A 19897-nucleotide genomic window follows, 5' to 3' on the forward strand; every position below is an offset into this window, starting at 1 on the left:
GAGTTTTCCCGTCGCAGTTGACTACCACCGCTCAGGCGTTGCCACGGCTGTTAGTTGCCGCGTCGGTATAGACTGCGTCCGGGTCTTCGCCGTAGGCATTCCTACTGTACCTTGTTCTTGCTAGACTTCTGCCTTTGTCGTATGTAGGATTCATTTTTGGGGGGAATAGGTGGAACCTGCACGGGAAATGCGGTGATGGTGCTGCCATGAACAAAGGGGCATGCCCACACAGAGGGGTTGGCATTGACCAACAGCAAATAAGAAAAAGCTCGATGCAAAAACGAAAAAAAAAGTGTGAGGTGAGACCAGCAGTAACGAAATCAAAAACATGAAACTACATAAGCTTTAGAAAGAAAAATTATGAGCCCATCATAAGAAAACAAGACTACGCAAACCTGCAACAAGAAAAATTATAAGTGAAATATAACAATTTATCTACGCGTGCGAAATTGGTAGAAGTGAAGAAGAAGAGTGCAGGGAAGCCGCCGGTTGAGGCACAGACGCCTCGCTCGCCAAATTCAAGCCCAGCCTCGTCCTCCGAGGCGCCTCTGCGACGATGAGGCTTCCCCAGTGAGGACGGCAGAGGGGTAACAAAATTCAGCTCCAGGCCCGCATCTCTACGTGCCCTGTCTGAAGCCCCAATCGGTTAAAGTAAGACCGGGTGCGCGGAGCAAGGGAGCAAAATTGTAGCCAAGATGCCCAAGCCGCGGTACGAGAAGACCACCTACAACGACATCCGGCAGCCGGGACTGGAGCAGGTGCCGCACGTTCCCAAGGCACCGCCCGGCCCGTTTTGTAACAAGCAGTCCGTCAAGGACTATAGGGAGAAAATTATGCCCGACTGGTTCGAAAAGGTGAGCATTCGAGCAGACCGCAGTTGATTAGCTTCTCTGGGGGAAACCGCACTGGATTGGGCGGCGGGGTCTCCAGAAACTCCCAAACTTGTTCTCGTAAAGGTTCCGGAGTGACAATTTCTGTACTTGTCACGCGGAGCCAGCACTAGCCTCGTACATAAAGATTGCCCTGGAACACATCATGTAATGCTTGCCCATTTTGGAAGCTCGCTTTGAAGGCATTGCAATCTTAGTGCTTGAAAACTTGGTCGTCATACTTCTTTTCGTAACTCTGAACTCCCGAAGCGCATCAAGGTGTTTCAAAATGAACCTTCGGTAACTCTGACCAAGATTTCCTCTTGTCTAATGTGTGTGAGACAACTTAGATGCTATGATGTATTCTGGACGTACCATGTTTTCGATTATTCTCATGTTTGGCCTTGCAAGAGATCGCATTCATAGTGTGCACAGTGCGCACGCGCCATTTTTAAGAACCTGAGTTGCCTGGTTCAGCTTTGAGGGAGCAGAAGGCGTTGCATGAGTCTCCTGATTACCCAAAAAGTTGTAATCGGATTGCCCCTCAAAGGGAACGTCATAGTGGCGTGACTCAATTTGCAAAGGAGGGCCAGAGCACCGACTTTCCCGATGATGGCGATGTCCCAAATGTGTAGCGTTGGTGTTGACCACCGGCGGCTGTGGTGAGCTGGCCGAGTTCGCAGCAGTAGTTTCTTCCATTTGCGCCACAAAGTGCGGTAAGCTAGAGTTGACCGTGGTCACCCGCCGGACGTAGTTCAGGTACCATACAATTCTTTGGAATGCCGCTTTATGCGCATGCCTTATAATTGAACCTCCAAAAATATTATCGGGGAGAAAAAAGATAGGGACGTATTTGGTATCGAGCTAAGTGGCCTCGGTTTCTGTGCATTTTTTGTTTCTGCTGGGTCAACCTTGTGCCCTGAATTTTTTCTTTGCTTTCAATAAGACCCTAATATATCACTTGTCCACTGAACACGGCATTTAAGGGAAGAAAATAATTCGGTTCAGGAATAGGGACCAATGTTGCGTGACAAAAATTAAGTCAAGTGCGTGCAGAACGTAATGATTCCCGTTTATTACGGTATGCCTTATCTCGAGGTACGAGATTTATGAATCATTTGTACACAGCAAAAAAGACTAGCGCACGGCTGGCTACCACCCGCATTTTCGTTTGCTCGATAGACACCGTCATCCCCTTTCTTGCTCGAGAATCGGCCTGGCTTTCGAGTCCACAAAGTATCTGACAGTGTTCAGAGTGTTACTTCTCTCTCAGCGTATAGGAGTGTTGAAAAAAAACGGTTCAGCCTTTTATTCAGGAGAATTTCAGAGCTCTTTATCAATGCGCCAATTATCCCGCTAAATTTAAAATGATCGGAACTGCAGGGACAGGGTAGTGGGCGTTTAACTGGTCGCCAACAGCGCATGCAGTGCACATCGATGGGCTAAAACTTTGGCCTAATAGTCTATAAACAGCAGCTATTCATACAGGAATGTTTGTAAACAAAAGTGGGCTCAATGCCATATTTTACGATCACCTTTAGGCGGTTGATGATACCCACCGTTCCTGTAAAAAAACACAATCTTCCAAGTACCTGAAAAATTCCCAAAAACAATAGCGTCTAATTCAAAAAACGGTCTACGAAGATAGGCATTTCGCTCGATATGTATAAAGCCGCATGATCAGTCGCGACGCTATTACCATCGCTTAACACCGTCCGCTGAAGGCCCACGCACAGAATGCACACATGTTCGCGGACATTCGGGCCAACTGGATAGTTGTATCGTCAATTATTGCTCAGATTACCTCGTTCATCAGCTCCTCATTGTTGCCTCCGCACGGTTTTGTCACGCTCAAGCTTTGTGTTTAGCTGTCTAGATACACGTCTCTAACCATACCACGAGGGCAACGCTAGCGCGCGCCCTTGGTTCTGGCGTCACAGCTGACCAGTTCGCAACGACTCACTTGCGCCATCACGTATTCGGCAACCTGCCTGGAATTCTTGCAGAGAAGCATGTGCGAATTACTGCTGCACATAACGCATGCGGCCGGGTGGCGTGCTTGACCGTGCCTTTCGGTGCCCAGGTGACCGAGGAACACGACAAGGGCCAGAGACTCAAGCAAGGCCAGGCACGCTACGCCAGAGATGACGGTAGCCCATCCGGCACCCCAAAAGACAAGACAAGGAGTTTCAAAGTATGTGTTCGACATTTTCACATTAGAGCCTGTTAAGCTTGGTGAATCCAGAAATGGATGTCAAAGCATGATTCTGAAGTTGAAAGTGCAGTCTTACAACGGGGAAAGCAGCAAGGGAAAGAACGACGACCAAAGCGGTGGTGTCCTCTTTCTGTTCTCCCCGTCGTATGCTCACGCTTTCGAGTATGCTACACCCACTCGTTCAAGCAACCACCCATGCAAGTGCCGCAGCATACTGAGAAAAGTTGAACACAGAAGTGGAGAAAAGAGGAGGCATCAATGGCATTCGTCCAGTCTCCCTCCCCTTCGCTGTGGCTGTTAATGTAAAAAACACATGCACGCCACAAAAAAGAAACAACCCGTCGTTTTGAAGCACTTCCCTCATTCCCCTCTTTGCATTCGGGCTTCGACTATTGCGCGGTCATGTAGTTCAAGCGCTTTAGGCAAGTGTTCGCACTGCAAATACTTTCGTTGTGTAGCTTAAGTTTGTGTTACATACGCACTACGATCCCTGTTTGGACATTGCCGATAAGATTGCAAATCATGGCGTGCACGTCTCAAATATGTCTCAAACATCTCAAATGTATTGTCAATACTTGACACGAAAATTGAAGCGAAATTGTTAACCCCAACAGTATGTCGGTATAAATTTGGAGATCCATCGACATTGTAGCCGTGTTGAGGCCGCCGAAAACATAGAAGATGCGAAAAACTAAACAACCGATTACACGGATATGCGGGCATACTAGCATATTTTTATTGCGTGAGCATTTCGGCAAACATTTGCACCGTCGATCTGTCAACACCAAGCGGCACAAGAAACAGAACGACAGCGAACGTGTCGAGAGCCCATTCCCGAGCAGAATGTTATTTGCTGCGGTGGTGTTGCGCTCGCAATTGCTGAGGAGACGTCAAGTCGAAGTGGTTCCGGCTTTCTTCCCCGACACACCCTTTGTAGGGATTCTTGGAGCGTTGTAAAATAGAGTGTACCGCGAGTGCAGGGCCGAGTAGGTGGCAAAAGAGAGTGGAATGGAAACGACGGCGACGATATTGCGATACTGAATGACAACAAAAGAGGCGACAGGCAACCAGTGCCGCTGATAAAGCGAGCAAACGTGACTGCTGAGACAGCTAGGACGTAAAGCACGGCTGGCAGAGTGTGCGAGGGGTGCACGAGAAACGCCTGCGCAGAAGGGCTTCAAAAGCTGCAGAAAGACGTGCGCACTATGCCAAACCTTTGTTCCCGAAGGAGAGGAGGTAGGTGCTCACGCATTCCTAAAGACGCACCAATGGATCTAATTCAATTTTTGCACTTGAAGTTATAAGCGCGTCAATATTTTTGTGAGGCACGTTTTTCTCCAGCCGCTATTGTGTGTGGGTAATCCAGCGTTGTTCTGCCCATTCGAGATAGTCCAAAAGCGAAGAAGTCAGCTTCTCCAACGGTTGGGCCGTCAAGTTGCCTTAAACCTTGTTCAGCTCATTGTAAATTGTCATTCGCGTGTTATTTCGCTGTCCACCACCTTCTAGCTTCTATCATTATCCACAGTGCCATTTTTTGCTCTTCGATACTTGCTCGAAGTCTTCCGCTTCCAAAGCAGTTCCATCTCCAGGCCCTTCTTCGGTTTCTCCTACGCAGATAGTTGAAAAAAGGGGCCCGGGAGGAAGTACCAGAAGGCTCGGTCCCACGGATTTCGCTCAATCCCGCGTGTTCGAAGGCCCCAAAGGAGGTACCAAGAACCTCGGTTCCGTCGGGTTCGCTTGCTCTTGTGTGTGCGAAGGCCCGGGAGGAGGTACCAGAAGGCTCAGTCCCATGGCCTTTGCTCAATCCCGCATGTTCGGAGGCCCCAAAGGAGGTACCAAGAAGCTGAGTTCTGTCGGCTTTGTTTGCTCTCATGCCTGTGAAGGCCCGGAAGCAGGTACCAGAAAGATCGGTTCCGTGGACTTAGCCTGCTCCCACCAGTGTGGAGGCCAGGGAGCTGCGTTGTGGCAGTGTCCCGCACTCGCCTGCTACTACCGGCAGTACGCCCGCGACCGAGGAATCTGCCAGTCCTTCGTGCCCCTGCTCCACACAATGCAGAAGAGTTGCTGTCTCCGGGCGCCCCAGCTCTCGACCCAGCGGGTGCCCCCTAGTCCGCACTCTTCCGCAGCATGCACCTCTAGCTGCCGTTACAGCAGGTAATCGAACTTTCCGCGCAACCCACGTTGTGGTCTTGGGGAACGAGCCGTTTGTACGGCACCTCAGCTTTGCTCTAACTGAACTGAACAGCTGGTCGGTACACTTTGTAAGGATTGCGACCAGCAGCGCAAATAGACTTCCGAGGATCCTTGCCGTCAAATGCACGTGAGAACACTTCCAGTTAGAAATCGAGGAACTTGCCGATCCCAATGAAGCGAGTTGATGCAACTTAACGTGGGTGCAGATTTTCAGTTTGTTGAGCCGTCTTGTCTGTTTCCCTCTACCTGAGCAGCCCTCGTCATTCGTAGCAGGCAATGCAATGGGCCGTGTTAGCTCGCTCCTTTAACGTTTTACAAACCGTAAGTTGAGGATCTCTATTGAAAAATGTCGTGTTTCTACGGATCGTTTAGGCTGACTTGCTCGTTGAACTTGAGTTTGGCGCTTCTTTTCCCGTGGCCCCCACCCTGTGAAAGCATGGGCAAAAGCATGTTGATGCCCAGCACTGTGGCCCACCCACTTACACGGGTAGCGAGTTGCTCCTTCTGAACTTGTAGCGCATGTCCACCCAGTTGGATTGCCTCACCATGATATTATCATGCACCGGTATTTTGTCCAGGGTCTTTTCAGGAATTCGTACCTGGGATACATTCGTGATTCATACTCCCTTTTCGTCGCAATATTCTCTCTGTATTCCTCCAACTACGACGCCATCGGCGGACATGCACTCACCGCACCCTTTCTTGCTTCGCAGCTAGTACCGTTCCCCCAAACGCGCTCGAAGCAGACAGAGGGAACTCGGTCAACAAAGCTCCCATCTACATGCACTGGCACCTTCTGCATTTACTGCCTTCACCTAAGCTGATTTTGGTTTTTGAAGGCCATGCTTGGAGGAATCCAGCAGCCTACAGAACTCGCTTGCTATAATTCGCCATAATTATATAGGAACGCTCTGTATGCTCAATGAAGATGTGTTCATAGCCATTCAACGATGACGTATTCACTTGTAGCCTGTATCGCGGTCATAGTTTTGGCATTCACACCGGTTGGCTATGCTATCAACATTTCTGCCTCGCTATTGCAGTGCCGAGAAACACTGAACATTTTTACGGCTAATTTTGTGCACAACGTGCTGTTCTGTTTAAGTGTCAATTACGCAGACTGTACTAAAAAACGTGCCTTTCAGAATCAAGTGCACTTTCCAGCAGGTGCACCTTGGTGGCATTGCGTAAAGCGAACGCGTCGTTTCTTTTGCTTTGTAGGTGAAACCAGTCGACGAATCGGACGGGGCCTCCTCGGCATGTTACAGCGTCAAATCCAAGGCAGACAAGAAGAAGAAAGGGGCCGGAGCCAAGAATAGTCCAAAGTCAAAGCCGGGTGGCTCAGCGGCCAAGTCTGACTCGGATGTAGAGAAAAGCGCGGCCGATGCTGAGAAGTGAACGAATAATGTGTGTATTGGCCACCTCCCTCCCAGTTGTCGTTTCTTGTGCTCTACAGAGGCGAGGTCCCGGTGTTTGCGCACCCTTGGGCAGCACTGCTTTCACGGTGATAGAACGGAGCGCAGGGCATGAAGGCGCAGAGAGAGTTCAGAGAGTTCACCGCCAACTCTGGTCATTCCCGAGCTATGGACAAGGTTCCAACGATCAACCTTTGCCCACGGGCGTATATGTCCTTGTGTTCTTGGGTAGAGTAAAATTGATTTTAACATAACAAAATGGCAAATAGTATCGATGGCAATATCACTGCTATAATTGAAGCATACATAATAGTTGTATTAGTATTGGAAAATAATTTAAAGTTATTTTAAAAGGCAAGAGCGTAGCGGCAAACATTACGTGTGCCCGGCAGACGTAGTTACGTTTCTTGTATATAGCGCTCTGCTGTTACACGTTCTATGCCCCTTAGAGTCCGTCGTCTCGTCTTCTTGTTCTGTTGTGCTCCCGTACGTTTGGCGCCACTCATTTGCTCTCCTGATCACGAATCACCAGCATGCCCACAAACAAGTTAATTTAAGATTACAAGTTGCAACATAAGCAACACCAAGTTGATGTTCTGTATTTTTATTGCAAAAACTGGGTCGCCTTGCCTGTAGCAAAACTAGACCGAATTAAAAAATGATATACGTTAACTCACGTCGACCACCGCCATTAGACTCGGCTATTGCATACGAAAAAAATGTTTGCAATAATTTCTGCTAGGAAATTGTGCAGGACACGTGAAAGGTATCCAACAGACCAATCCAGGTATCAAATGTAGCATAAACCGTTCGTAACTTCCAGACACACCACCCTCTGCACCAATCGAATCCAACTCCATCCATTCTAATTGCGCGCTCAATCCCCAGCGTGCAGTGCGTCCTGAGAAACGCGGTGTCCAGTGCAACGCATGACGCGCAATCGTCACATCCAACCTTATGCATTCAAAAAAAAAATGACAAGCTCACACTAACGCGTAAGAATTGAACGTTGCGGAGAGGTACGCTACCTTCACGACATGCATCACGAAGGCTTAATTCCTGAATTGCAGCCGATGTGCTTCTTCTTCGTTTCCGCAATGACCTATCCATCATTGCTGATGTGTGAGCTTCCTCCATTTTTCGGAAGTGTTCATCATTTGGAATCTCCTAGGAGGGGTGTACGCTATGGCGTGTCTTTCAAGCTCCGAGAAAATGTTGCCACGGTTACGGCAAATGCAGGAGTCTTTCTCGTTCCGAGCAAGTGTTGCCACAATTACGGCGAACGCTGAAGTTCTTTTTTTTTTTTGGCCAATCTTAGCTAATCTTGCTAAGTGGGTATGCGCGGCTTGACAAACGTACGCCGGGGATGCTGGGTGGTCGTTGTTGTTGCTCATTTACTGATGGCACATACCCACCCGTGGCAGATTGGACCAGAAGCGGTGTGGCTGTAGCGAGGCACGCACATACGAGAGCTAGACATTTTCTTGGTTTTGTCAAACGCCGGGCGGCCGCCGCGAGGTCCGAGATCACGTGTGCGCGCTCGGTAATTTCTTGGCATTTTTAACAGCACAACAAATTGCGATTTGCTAAACAGCTTCGCTACTAAAACACACTGATTTTGTGGCGCTGTGGATAGGGTGATCGCTGGATAACAATATCGATGTTTCAAAAGCTGCCTGGGGAAGCAAAGAGGACGAGCCGCCGCGCACCGCCTACAACGAATACGCTGGGCAAACGTCCTAAAGACGTCTCACATTAATAGCGGCGATACACTCCCAGCACAGCGCTCGGCACACGGTCGGAATACCAGCGCATATCCACAACCTGTCTCGCCGTTTCTGTGCACCTGCAGCAGCGTCGGCCTAATTCCACGTATACCACACTGAAACCGGTCGTCCTCTCTGCTATAACTCTGAAAATTCTTTCTGATTTCAGTTCACAGAGTTACGGCCTTCTCTTTTCCTGCAGCGTGCTGCGATACCAACATTATTTTTTTTGTCAAGCTGCACTTCAGGATTACAAAAAAGAAAATGAAGTCATTCAGTGCTAAAGCGTCTCTCGTTTAAATTAGGTCACATCCTGATTAGGTACAAAGCTTCTTGGCCAATCCCCCGCGTGGGTATGTGCCATGGTCTGAAGCAAGCAACCAACCAACCAACCAGCACTGAATGACTTTAACACGCACCTCCCTCGCTTGCTCGTTCTGTCGGCACGCACGAAATTACCATCATGCGCGGGAGCCTTCAGACCATATATTAAATGAAAGTGAAGAAACCGTTTCGCCACCGTGAAATTATCGGTGATCGAACCCAAGTAGACTTCTCCAAAGTAGGAATCATGAACGCTCTGCCACGATATATTTTCTGATGAGGATATTGTCTATATATGAGTTTTATTACCGACTGTAAAGTCCAGAATGTGGAAGAGAAGTTCATTATGGTTTGTATATGTCGCCTCAGCTGGGAACACCACGACAAAGCTACCTGCATTTTCTGCTCACATGCCCACGCATGTGCATTCCCATGCAAGGGACTGGCAAAAGAAGGAATCGGAAAGGCAACCTGACCCAGCCTCACGCCCGGATATGCACATGTGGAACATGATCACACTCACAATTTACAAAGAATGGGTAAATAGCAAGATAGATGGATGAACCTATGATAAAATTTAGAAAATTCCCCAAATGTCACGAGCGTAATGCGATTTTTAGCGTTTGCTTGTGAGCAGCTTCTGCCTCCTCCGGCCTAAATTACCCGGTTTGGGGTAAGCGACAACATTTTTAAGCGAAGCTTATATTGGGTTTTATGTATTTTTTTATGTCTCCGAACAAAAACTTCCGAGGTTCTAGGCACGAGACGTTCTATGGCAAAAGGCGTTAGAAAACGAACGCCACAGTATGTGTGCTATTAGCCCGAAGTAGCCATCAAAGTCGCATGCCCGTAAAAATCCCGTTTGGACCTCAAGCTTGCACGCCTCACACTTGGATATGCGCTTTGGGTAGATAGATTAGTCAATAATAGGCAACATAGGCACTTCAAACTCAAAGGGAAACAGGATTTTGTTCGAACCATCAGAAGCTTGAATTATCAGAAGTTCTCATAAATATAACTCGCAGCGACGTACCAACGTGTGTTGTATTGAAACGTTCACATTTATTTAATAAATAAATACAACGTTCACACATAATACTGAAGTGCTATTCACACTTTGAAAAAAAAAATGACGAATGGATGACTGTTTTGTTCTTGCATGAGTGTTCAAAACAAAGTTTTCGCTGCTAGCACGGGCAGCCAGTTCATTGCTTTGACACGTGTATGCAGGCAATCGGCTTAATTGTGACTGTTAGTGATATAAACATGCAAATGTGCAGCTAGAAGCGGCAAATTCAGCAGATATTTTCTGGCACGGACAAGCAAAAAGTACTAATTAACCGAATTCACGAAATGAAGCAGTTCGAATGAGGCGCGGCTTTAAAAATCATTGAAAACATAGCGGGACAACCAAATTTTGAAATTTGTTTAAATTAACGGAAGATTTGGATTATCCGAGTTTGACTTATCACGAGTCTATTGTATAATCCTGTGGTTCAGCTCCGCCGCAATGCAGCTGAATGACTAACGCGTGCAGCCAGCAATAAAATTTTGGCAAATGACTAGGTCAAGCATACAGTTTGACTCAGAGGTGTGGTCTTCGCTGTGGCATCACTTGACGCCAGCACGATGTTCTGCATTGCGCAGCGCCGCGTCGCAGGTATACCTTCAAGTTAAATCACATGCACGGCGCTGTCATTCACCGACTTTGCTTTGTTGACGGCATTAGTTTGTCGCTCGTGCATTCTCGTGAAGCTCAACCACGGGAGAGTGAAGGATGACCAAGTGTGCAAATTCGGCGAATGAGAAAGACCTGCACGTGACTGCACTCAAAAATGGGATCTTGGGATCTGCACAGGAAAAATACGCAAGGCCTGTATTCCTTGTACATCTTGTTATGTCCTTGTGCAGTCTGCTTGCACAGATTTATAACACCTCAAGGAGGGGGTTACAGTGAGTAAAAAAATTGATGAAGCCCACACTAACGCGTAAGACTTGAAGGTAGCGAAGCTGTACGCAACCTTCACGATCATCACGAAGTTCAAGTCCGCGATTGCAGCCGATGTGCTTCTGCTCCCCTACCCCAAAGACCTTTACTCCATTACCGATGCTATAAGTGTAAGCTTCTTGCATTGTTTTGGAAGTGATAATCATTGGACATCACCTTGGATGGGCGTACGCTATGACGTGTCTCTCTCGTACCGGGCAAGTGTTGCCAGGATTACGGCGAACGCTGGAGTTTTTTCGTCGTTCCGAGCAAGTGATGCCACGGTTACGGCGCCCACCGGTGTTTTTTTTTTTTTTTTTGCCAATCTTGGCCAATCTCTATAAGTGGGTATGCTTGGCTTGACAAACATGCGCACGGGACGCTGGGCGGTCGTCGCGAGGCACGCACGCACGGGCGTTGGGCATTTTATTTGTTTTGTTAACTTCCGGGGTGATTGCCTCGAGGCTATCGCTCACGTGTGCGCGCTCGGCAATTTCTTGGTATTTTTAACTGCGGACACAACAAATTACGATTTGCTAAACAACTTCGCTGTTAAAAAACGCCAACGTATGCCTTGGTATGCCATAATATACGAATCAATACGTTTCCATTTTATTCACATTCGAAAGAATATATATAGCCAATAGTCACTTTTAGCCATCTATAGCTGTACACAATTAACGAATGCGCGAAGTGCTGCATCGGTTTTCAAGCAGCCAAAATCGCGAATGGCTCACACTTCGAGGCAGTTGAATGAGAAGCACGTGCTGACGGTCGAGCGCATGGTGCAACGAAACAGGTCCCGCTGTTCCATGGCCACCCGGCGTCGCATGTCGGGGTCGAACTGGACGTGGTACACGCCTTCTCCCAGCGTCTGCAAGGAGGAGTGCGGGAGGGTTACAGTCGCAGCTGTCGTACCATCGGTGACGTAGAGGCAGCATAGTAAGCCTACTCCTGTGGTGCTAGCCTCGGCTAGCAGGTTTGCGGCCATGAGAGATAAGAACAGGTCTAAACGAACGATGCTGCATTAGACCATAATTGGCGCCGTTCCCAATAACTATCTTGTTCCTGCTTGTGGAACAAGCCTGGAGCTCTTGCTAAAAGTGCCAAACTTTCGAGGCACTCACCCTCATCGAAGCAACACAAAATAATAAGTGGTTAAGTATTCCGCAGGCTCAGACACGTCTTCTTATGTCTCGCCTTTGCCATGTCGGGGCTTAGTGAGTGATCTCTTAAATCGGAAGCCTACAATTGCGTGTGTTCTTTGCATTTATGCTTTTCCATGTGCTTCACTTAGAATGAACTTCAACCAACTAGCCCGCTTTCCTCTTCATGCAAACATAGGCAATACAAACCGGGTTGTTTAGCGGCATTCTCTCCAGCTTTACGTTCAGTATATTATTGCATGAAGCCGCCTACTTAGCGATAGCGAAACAGCTGGAACACACAATTACTGCGCCTGTTGAGTTAGTACAATGAGTAAGATAGTCCTGTTACACAGACTTATAACACACCTCGCTCGAATATTGGCAGATAAGTTCTTCTTTACTTTTATCAGTTTATTGGGTATATTTTATTTGTGACTGAATGTTGTAGTGAGAACTCGGCAGAGAGATAACTAACGAAAAAAGGTGCAGTCAATTGTTACCTGTTCTTCCACTGTACACATTTTCGGGTAGAGCTCGCACAGCCGGGAGGCGTTGATCCTGTGGATGAGGTTTCTTTTTTTTAGGAACCACGAATTGGTTGGTCTTTATACATTGTGTAATTACACTTCAGCTGGCAGAACTGACTGTGTGTAGGTAAAAAGAAACATTTTTATTTATTTTTGGGGAGTCGCCTGCATGTTGTTCTGACATGACCGCTTTTGTTTTCCAGGGCTGTTAAGATGTTTTCCTCCCTAATTACTTCGACCTTTTGCAAACACCACCACTAGCTTTAGAGGGGACCTGAAAGAGCTTTTGTCGATGCATGGGTGTTCGCATTTTCAGATAAATTCATGTGCTAGTTCAAAAATCTATGTTCAAGGATTTTGTTAAAGCGACGAGCATTAGTGGAGTTATTGCAAATCAAAACAGCGCATTTTCATTCGCGGCGCATTCCCCCCTCGCTTCGCCTTGTTCGTCGCCCCGCGGCAGCGCTCCGCCAGGATATTTCCCATGATGCCTCGCTTCTCGGTGACCTCTGCAACCAACGTTCGTGCCCTGCAACAACGTCCGGTTGTGGGCGTCGTCTACTGCGATAGCACCACGTCACAAGCATTGTTTTGGTACGAGGCCGCTAGACTTTCTGCGTTCCGTTTGCGCAGTTTTTAAGCGCAGAGCACTTTAGGGGCTCGCCTTGTCGGCGTAGCTCGCTCGCTGGACCCAAGTAGAGTCACACGGCGTCGCGGCGTCCCACAGAGGCTCCGAAAGCCAAGCGGTTTACATAGCCACAAGCGTTCGAACCACTGGCGCTTGTCATACATCTTCCCGTTGTTTAGCGCAAAAAAAAAAAAAAAAAAAAAAAGAAAGAAAGAAACTGCAGGTACATTTGGGGCAAAACATACGTAATTAACCGCCAGCGCCCGCGTTCATTCAGTTAGGAACGCTCGTTGGGTTGGTTTTTACGATAGTAAGCGAAAAAAAAAATAGCTGGCGATAATGATATACCCTAATGCGATATTTGGGCGCTGCAGCAGTGCGCTGAGCCAGCACTCACTCGTGGGTTCTCTCGACGGCAGCGATGATGAGCCTTTGCGTCGGCGGCGCGAAGTGCGTCTCCGGAAGGGACCGCGAACTGCTTCTTAAGCGAACGCACATCATAGACACGCGCACGCCCCCGTCACGTTTTCGCCAAGCCTCGCGCCGTCGAGCGCCTCGTGCGAGCACAGCATACTGCCCCCTCCCCCACCCCACCGCACACTTTCGGAGAGCGCCGGCTCGCGCCGCCTCGGCGAGCCGCCCTCCCCTCCCAATTCCGCGACACTCTCCTCCTTTGCTTTCTATTACTCGCCGGTCTTTCCATCGTTCGCTTTTTCTTTCACTTGTTGGTCTTCCCATCGCTCGCTCGGTCACGACGACGGCGACGCGACTCAGCCCAGAGACTGGCGACAAAGGGCTGCGCCCTAAAAAAGTGGCACTGCAACACTGGCACTTGCGGGAGGAAAAGCAAGCACAAAAAGAACAGAAATCCCGCTGGCGCATACGATCCCCTCCGCACTTTCCCGGAAACTTCTACGCGACCCTGCGTTTATCAATTAGACGAGTACACCGTAACCGATATTACGAGTGGTCTTGGAAGAGTAGTGTGGGTTTCGTGGCCACGCCTGCCCCTTTGTTCGACCATGCAATGTTACTCCTTATAAATACATACCAATTGTGCTAAACACACACATCAGCATTTGTTCCTCTGAAAGTACAATTGACTTTTTCTAATACAAAGTGCGAGTTCAAAACTGAACAAATTGTGTCAATTACTTAAAGGATGTATTGACATTTGCAATGGTAGCACCACAGTTCAATAAAAAACTTTTGTTTTGAATTCGCGGATAGGATACGCAAACCATGCCGCGCAAAACCGCACACAAAAAGAAATAAGACCCTGCAGGGGTTTGAACCCGCAACGTTGATAGAGTGCGCTGCACTGCACCACGGCTGCAGAGCACTCGCGTTTGTGGAAATAACCATTCATAATAGATGGATGCCTACCCTTCGTGTCTCATAAATATCTTCTACTTGGTTTAAAGAATCCGTTGCTGGTAAACTTAACATTTCTTGAATAACGCTTGCGCAGTAAGGTTCCCTGAAGCCCCCACTATAACTGGTAACCAGCAAGCGATCGCAAATGTGTTCCCGGCTGCGACAGCGATTTCGCACTGCGAGAATAGTTCTACTGGAACTCCAGGCTGTATATGACGCAATCAAAGCTGCAAGTGCCCTCCCTAACATCAAAGAGGCGCATATATACACAGACTCAGTCAGTGCTGTGAAGCACCTAAAGCAAGTGAAAAAGACTCCCCTGATTTGCCAGCACATTCACAGCCTCCACATGACAGCACAGCTAATGGTACGCGTACATTGGGTACAGGGACACGGTAACAATTTTTTCAACCAATTAGCGGACAATCTTTCGCACTCTCCGGCCCCACCTGAATCTGAAGCCGCCCCTAGCCCTCTTCCTAGTGATCCACGCTCCCGCCTTTTAGCCATGAAATCTCTTCTGAGAAGGGACACACGTGCCCTAATTCCCCCGTGTGTCTGCTCCCTCCCCCCTAATCTTTCCCGGGTGGAGGAAGTTTCTCTGAGGAGGCTTCGGGCTGGGGTGGCTCTCACACCTTCAGTCACCTGGACTTGGAGACCCGCACCAGAAGACCCAGGAACATGTCCCAAGTGCCCGGCTTCGGCGGCTGAAGCTGATGTCAATCATCTCTTGTGGACGTGCACAGGAACCAGAACAGCTCGGGACAGTGCGCTAAGAGTGGTTGGTCTTCGGTGGGATAAACCGGGGGACTTCAACCGGTGGGTGAACGAAGACCGCTACTGCAGGTCGCTGCTAAAATTTTTACATGAGACCGGACTCCATGCCTACCTTTAGACTTGTACAGGGTCATCAATTTCCTGACTACCTGTGCTTTTGTACCCGGTATTTTTATTCTACCTAATGTCTTATCTTTTCTTTATATGCCGCATGGCAAAAATACGAATTAAAAAAAAGAATAGTTCTTAGAGCCTTTTTTTTACGCTTTACGCTAAAAATTTTAACCGCTATTGATTTCTTATTACCTGAATGGCCTTCCGTAACTCTTCTTCTGCACCTAACTGACATTATATTTTCTACAAGTGTGCCGGTCGCACACGAAAATGCAGTTTGCAGCTCCGAGGAAGCGAATTAATCCCCGAATTGCACGGCCGAAGCGCCGTAAGCCAAAATACGGACCGCATTAGAGCTAATGTTTAGCTGTATGGGCTTCATGGGCTTTACCAAGTTTATTACACTCTAGAGACTAACAACACGGCGGTATTCATTACTGCGCGAAGGTTGTCGGAGCGCAGTTTTCGCTTCTCGATCGATTCCCCACGACCCGTCGGCCGACCGGTTTTGTCTGCATCTTCTGTCGGCGAGCCAGCCACACTACGCGGACTTCCCATCGGCCGTCGTGTTTGTGTCGCCGTCGGCGTCGTGTGACACCGCGTTCCGCCAACTCGGAAGCCACGTCGCCGTTGTGTCAGCCTATAGTCGGCATAGTGTTTAACGAGAAGCGTGGTAATAAAGTAAAAAAGGTAAATATAGACGAACACGTTAGCGTTAAGCGTGCCGCAAGAAGCGCTAATTAACCAAAGGTACCACCGCAACCTGCCGACACTGAGCAGACGACGCTTCTCTTCGTCGGAAGTGCGAGAAAAAAGCCGTCCAATAGCCGGATCTCTGCTTTGTGACGCGCATGGGAGAGTCGATGACGTACACGCGTTTAAATGGCGGTGTCCAAAAACAAGCAGGAAAGGGTGGGAAAGCGGCAACAAACCTTGCTTTGCCCCGAAAGTGTGAGCTTTCTTCTGCACTTAAAGAAGTTATACTTGGCACATACGACGTTGAGCACCAAACCTAATGACTGCACTTGTTCATTTAGTGGGATCAAAACACCTGGGATCGAACCAACCCCGTTTCTCTAGGTGGTCTTGCGCGTCGTCGGTGACGTCACTGCTTCCACAGTGCTTTGGAGGCGCGGTGAAAGAGGAAATGCGCCAGGCCTTGTTGCGGGCCCTTTTTAATGAACGATAACTCGGCTTATACTGAACGCTTTTAAACCGTTCTTGCGGCAGGACGTTTTTTGAATAGTACTCCAACGATTGCGCACGTAAAATCACAACCTTTGGAACTCTGTCTAGGGCCCTTTAGGCTACGCTAGCTCTCCGCATTCCTGTTATGTGAGCTCTCTTTCCGAAGTTCTTATAAACTATGAACAACCCAGAAACTGAGAAGTTGGTTCGATGGGGTTAAACGATGGCGCTGTATAACTCATCTACGGAAAGCAAGCACCCCTTCTCATCTACAGTGAATGAGCTAAGTCATTTTGAACAAGTCATTTTGAAAATGGACAGGCTAAGTGTCAATTACGTGCTATGTGTACCAAAATGTATTAACCTTTTTATGTTTCTCATTTGCTTTCTTGTTTAAATGTTCTTTTTATACCCGTTGAAGATGACGGGTATTACGTGCAACAAAAAGAAGTGTCTTATTGTTAGCTTTTTATTATTACTTTTTCCGGTTGGCTTTATAACTGTGTGTTTACTTTTGTCGCGATGCTGCTGTTGAGCAAAAAGGGGGCTGCGGCCTCGTCAAGCCGTCTATGACAGTTTTCTCCCGCGGTTTCTTTTTCTGTATCTGCATGCGTACGTGTGTTTATGGAACGGGAATAAAGTTTCGTTATTATTATCACTCGATGTTCATTGAACGAAACACCAAAATGTGGGTGCACTAGTTCCTATTTTCTGGTTCGCCTTTCATTTGTATGTGAAGCCGCACTCACCAGCTCTCGACGCAAATTGTGATTCCCGGAAAGAGAATGTTCTGCCTCACTTCCTCGATGATGGTCACGGTGAACGGGTAGCGCCTGTACATCTCGATGATTTCCGATGTCTGGTACAGGAAGCCGCACAGGCAGCACAGCCACACCAGCACCCGCACCACCGTCGACGAGTGGAAGTTCATTGTTGTTCGGCTGAAACAGACCGAAGGCGATGCATCGGCTCATTCAATGCAGTTCGATTCAACTCAGTATTGTATTTACACAGCCACCACCCCGCGAGACAGAAACTCTAGGGTGAAAGTAGCCCTACTGTGTACTTCCATACTGTAGTGACCATAGGTTCACGCTACAAAACCGATAGCTCGTATTCACTGGCGAGACACATGCAGGCAACCATGTGAGTGCGCCGTCACTGGTTACGTCGGGCTCCGCGGGATGGCGGTACTTGTCCGTGCTAAGCACATGACGTGTGTTGACCGTTCCAAACTCTACCTCACCGAACGCAAAGTAATGCCTCGACTCCAATGTGAGTGCGATTAATAACATCTGCATCACCGTTGAGAATCTGGTTGAAACGGAGCAGACGGCGCACGCCGGTGTTTTTCTTTTTCTTCGGTGTGCGGGCGGAGTTTCACAAGCAGCGCCATGTCCGTGACACTTCGGCCATGTCCGTGGCCGTTTCCACTGTTGCCAAGCGAAGAAATTGACTGATAAACTTTTCAATTAATACCACCTATAGTCAGAACAAATTGAACTATAAAATTCAAAGCAGTACAACAAACCCAAAATCGGGCAGGACCACTCGCCTGACACGTTGTAATCATCCTGCCCTCCTTTCGCTATCGTTGACGTTGTGAGCGCGATCTTTGGCTCTCGTTCCTAAGCCGCACGTCTTGTATGCAGTTGAACCATGTTGTGAGGGGAGAATCATTTAGACGAGAAAAGTTTACTGTAAAAAGGCTTCTCTTAACTAGAGACACGAGGCACATGTGGACGTAAGGCTCGCTATAAAGTGAAATAAAAGAAATCGGTGGAATAGAAGGAATCCGTCTCGCACATATGAGAATGGCTGGAGGGAAGTCGAAATGGCCGCCGTCATGCTGAGAACCTCGACCTGCTTACTAGGTGGCTATAGTGATAGCACAAACTGACCAAGTTAGACCTCAGACTACTAAAACGAATCAAAGCTTCTTTTAACTGATCGAACGCAGAATGTCACTGCCAATAACTACAATTCGCGTACGCGCCATGTAATATCTGGAGTTCCCCAAGGTTCTGTATTGGTACCCTTGCTTTTTTTCTTATTTTAATGAATTTTCTGACCACGTTTCTTTATCACTTAGGATTTTTGCAGATGAGTGTAATCTATCGTAAAATAAACAACCCCGATGACTCCTTTTTGCTGCAGTGTGACCTCAATAACGTGTCTTCCTGGTGTGGCAGCTGGCTTATAACCCTAATCCAAAGAGGCGCAAATATATGAGGATTTGTGACACTTCTAATCGCCTTGACCTGCCTGAATACTTTTTTGGTTCAACTGCATTAGGCTTTGTTCTTTCCTACAAATACCTCGGTGTTCACATTAGTAACGGTCATGGCATAAGCATATTGACTATATCACTAACAACGCTAACCGCATTCTTGGCTTCATGCGCCAACATTTTTCGTTAGCTCCAGTCTCCTTAAAGCTACTTTTATATAAAGCTCTTGCTAGAAGTGGGCTTGAGTATGCTTCTGGAATTTGGGACCCTTCGATCCACAACCGCTCAGATCGTTTATTGTTTCTAACTAGTCACGCACGGCAAGCGTATATATACTATTAGATCTAACCTTGGGCTTCCTAACTCATCTTTCAGAAGAAAAGCCTCTCACATCTGTCTTTTCTACAAAATCTACTTCACCAATCCTGATATCAAACACGACCTTCCCTCACCACCTGCCTACACCTCAGAACGCATTGACCACAGATTAGCGTTTAGCGTGCCGAGCTCTCGAACAAATGTATGCATACACCAATTCGTTTTAGAAGCGATGCTGTTTAAGCTAGTGTTGGGCCGGCCAACGTGCGCAGAAAAACCTCGCCGAGTGATGACGTCGCTCGCGCCGGCGCCGCTCGACCATCGAGAACACTCTGCCCCAACAGCGTTCGTGGCGTGATCTCTCGCGTGATCTTCTCCTCGCCAGCTCACGTGTGTTCGGACCCGCCGCGGTGGCTCAGTGGCTAAGGCGTTGCGCTGCTGAGCACGAGGTCGCTGGTTCGATTCCCGGCCGCACCGGCCGCTTTTCTGATGGAGGCGAAAAGCAAAAACGTCCGTGTGTACGAGATTTCGGCGCACGTTAAAGATCCCCACGTGGTCGAAATTAATCCGGAGCCCTCCACTACGGCGCACCTCATCGCCTGCGTTGCGTCGGCGCGTTAAACCCTACAATCAATCAATCAATTATTCACGTGCGTTCGCGCCTCAAGTAGGAAGTAAAGAAAAGCATGCGCTACAGATGCCGAGTTCACGAAGCGGGTTGCTTGCGGTTCTAGCGCGTGCTAACGCGGTCCACTTTGGGAGAGATGTGAAAGCCTGCGGACAAAAAGGTCGCGGCTTGCCAATCACGGGGAAATTTTAGC

At 48.2% G+C, this 19897-nt stretch overlaps 2 protein-coding genes across 2 annotated transcripts in view; one reads left to right on the forward strand and one right to left on the reverse strand.

Moving 5' to 3' along the window:
• The window catches only part of LOC144180433 (uncharacterized), a 42298-nt gene extending 24834 nt beyond the window's left edge, over positions 1-17464 (reverse strand). Inside the window, exons 1-3 of the mRNA XM_077708777.1 lie at positions 17278-17464; positions 12418-12475; positions 11507-11643 (exon numbers count right to left, since the gene is read on the reverse strand). Coding sequence (XP_077564903.1) covers positions 11507-11643; positions 12418-12475; positions 17278-17459 — 377 coding nt within the window. The 5' untranslated portion in view covers positions 17460-17464. The remainder of the gene's footprint in view (positions 1-11506; positions 11644-12417; positions 12476-17277) is intronic.
• LOC144180432 (uncharacterized) lies at positions 696-6682 on the forward strand. Its single transcript, XM_077708776.1, has 3 exons — positions 696-854; positions 2953-3063; positions 6499-6682. The coding sequence occupies exons 1-3, from the start codon at positions 696-698 to the stop codon at positions 6673-6675; spliced, it is 447 nt and encodes a 148-aa protein (XP_077564902.1). The 3' UTR covers positions 6676-6682.
• Positions 17465-19897: the final 2433 nt, after the last annotated feature.

The sequence above is a fragment of the Haemaphysalis longicornis genome, unplaced genomic scaffold (assembly GCF_048455015.1).
Source record: "Haemaphysalis longicornis isolate Haplotype H1 unplaced genomic scaffold, Haemaphysalis longicornis Haplotype H1 scaffold_4, whole genome shotgun sequence".
In the NCBI taxonomy this organism is placed as follows: Eukaryota; Metazoa; Arthropoda; class Arachnida; order Ixodida; family Ixodidae; genus Haemaphysalis; species Haemaphysalis longicornis.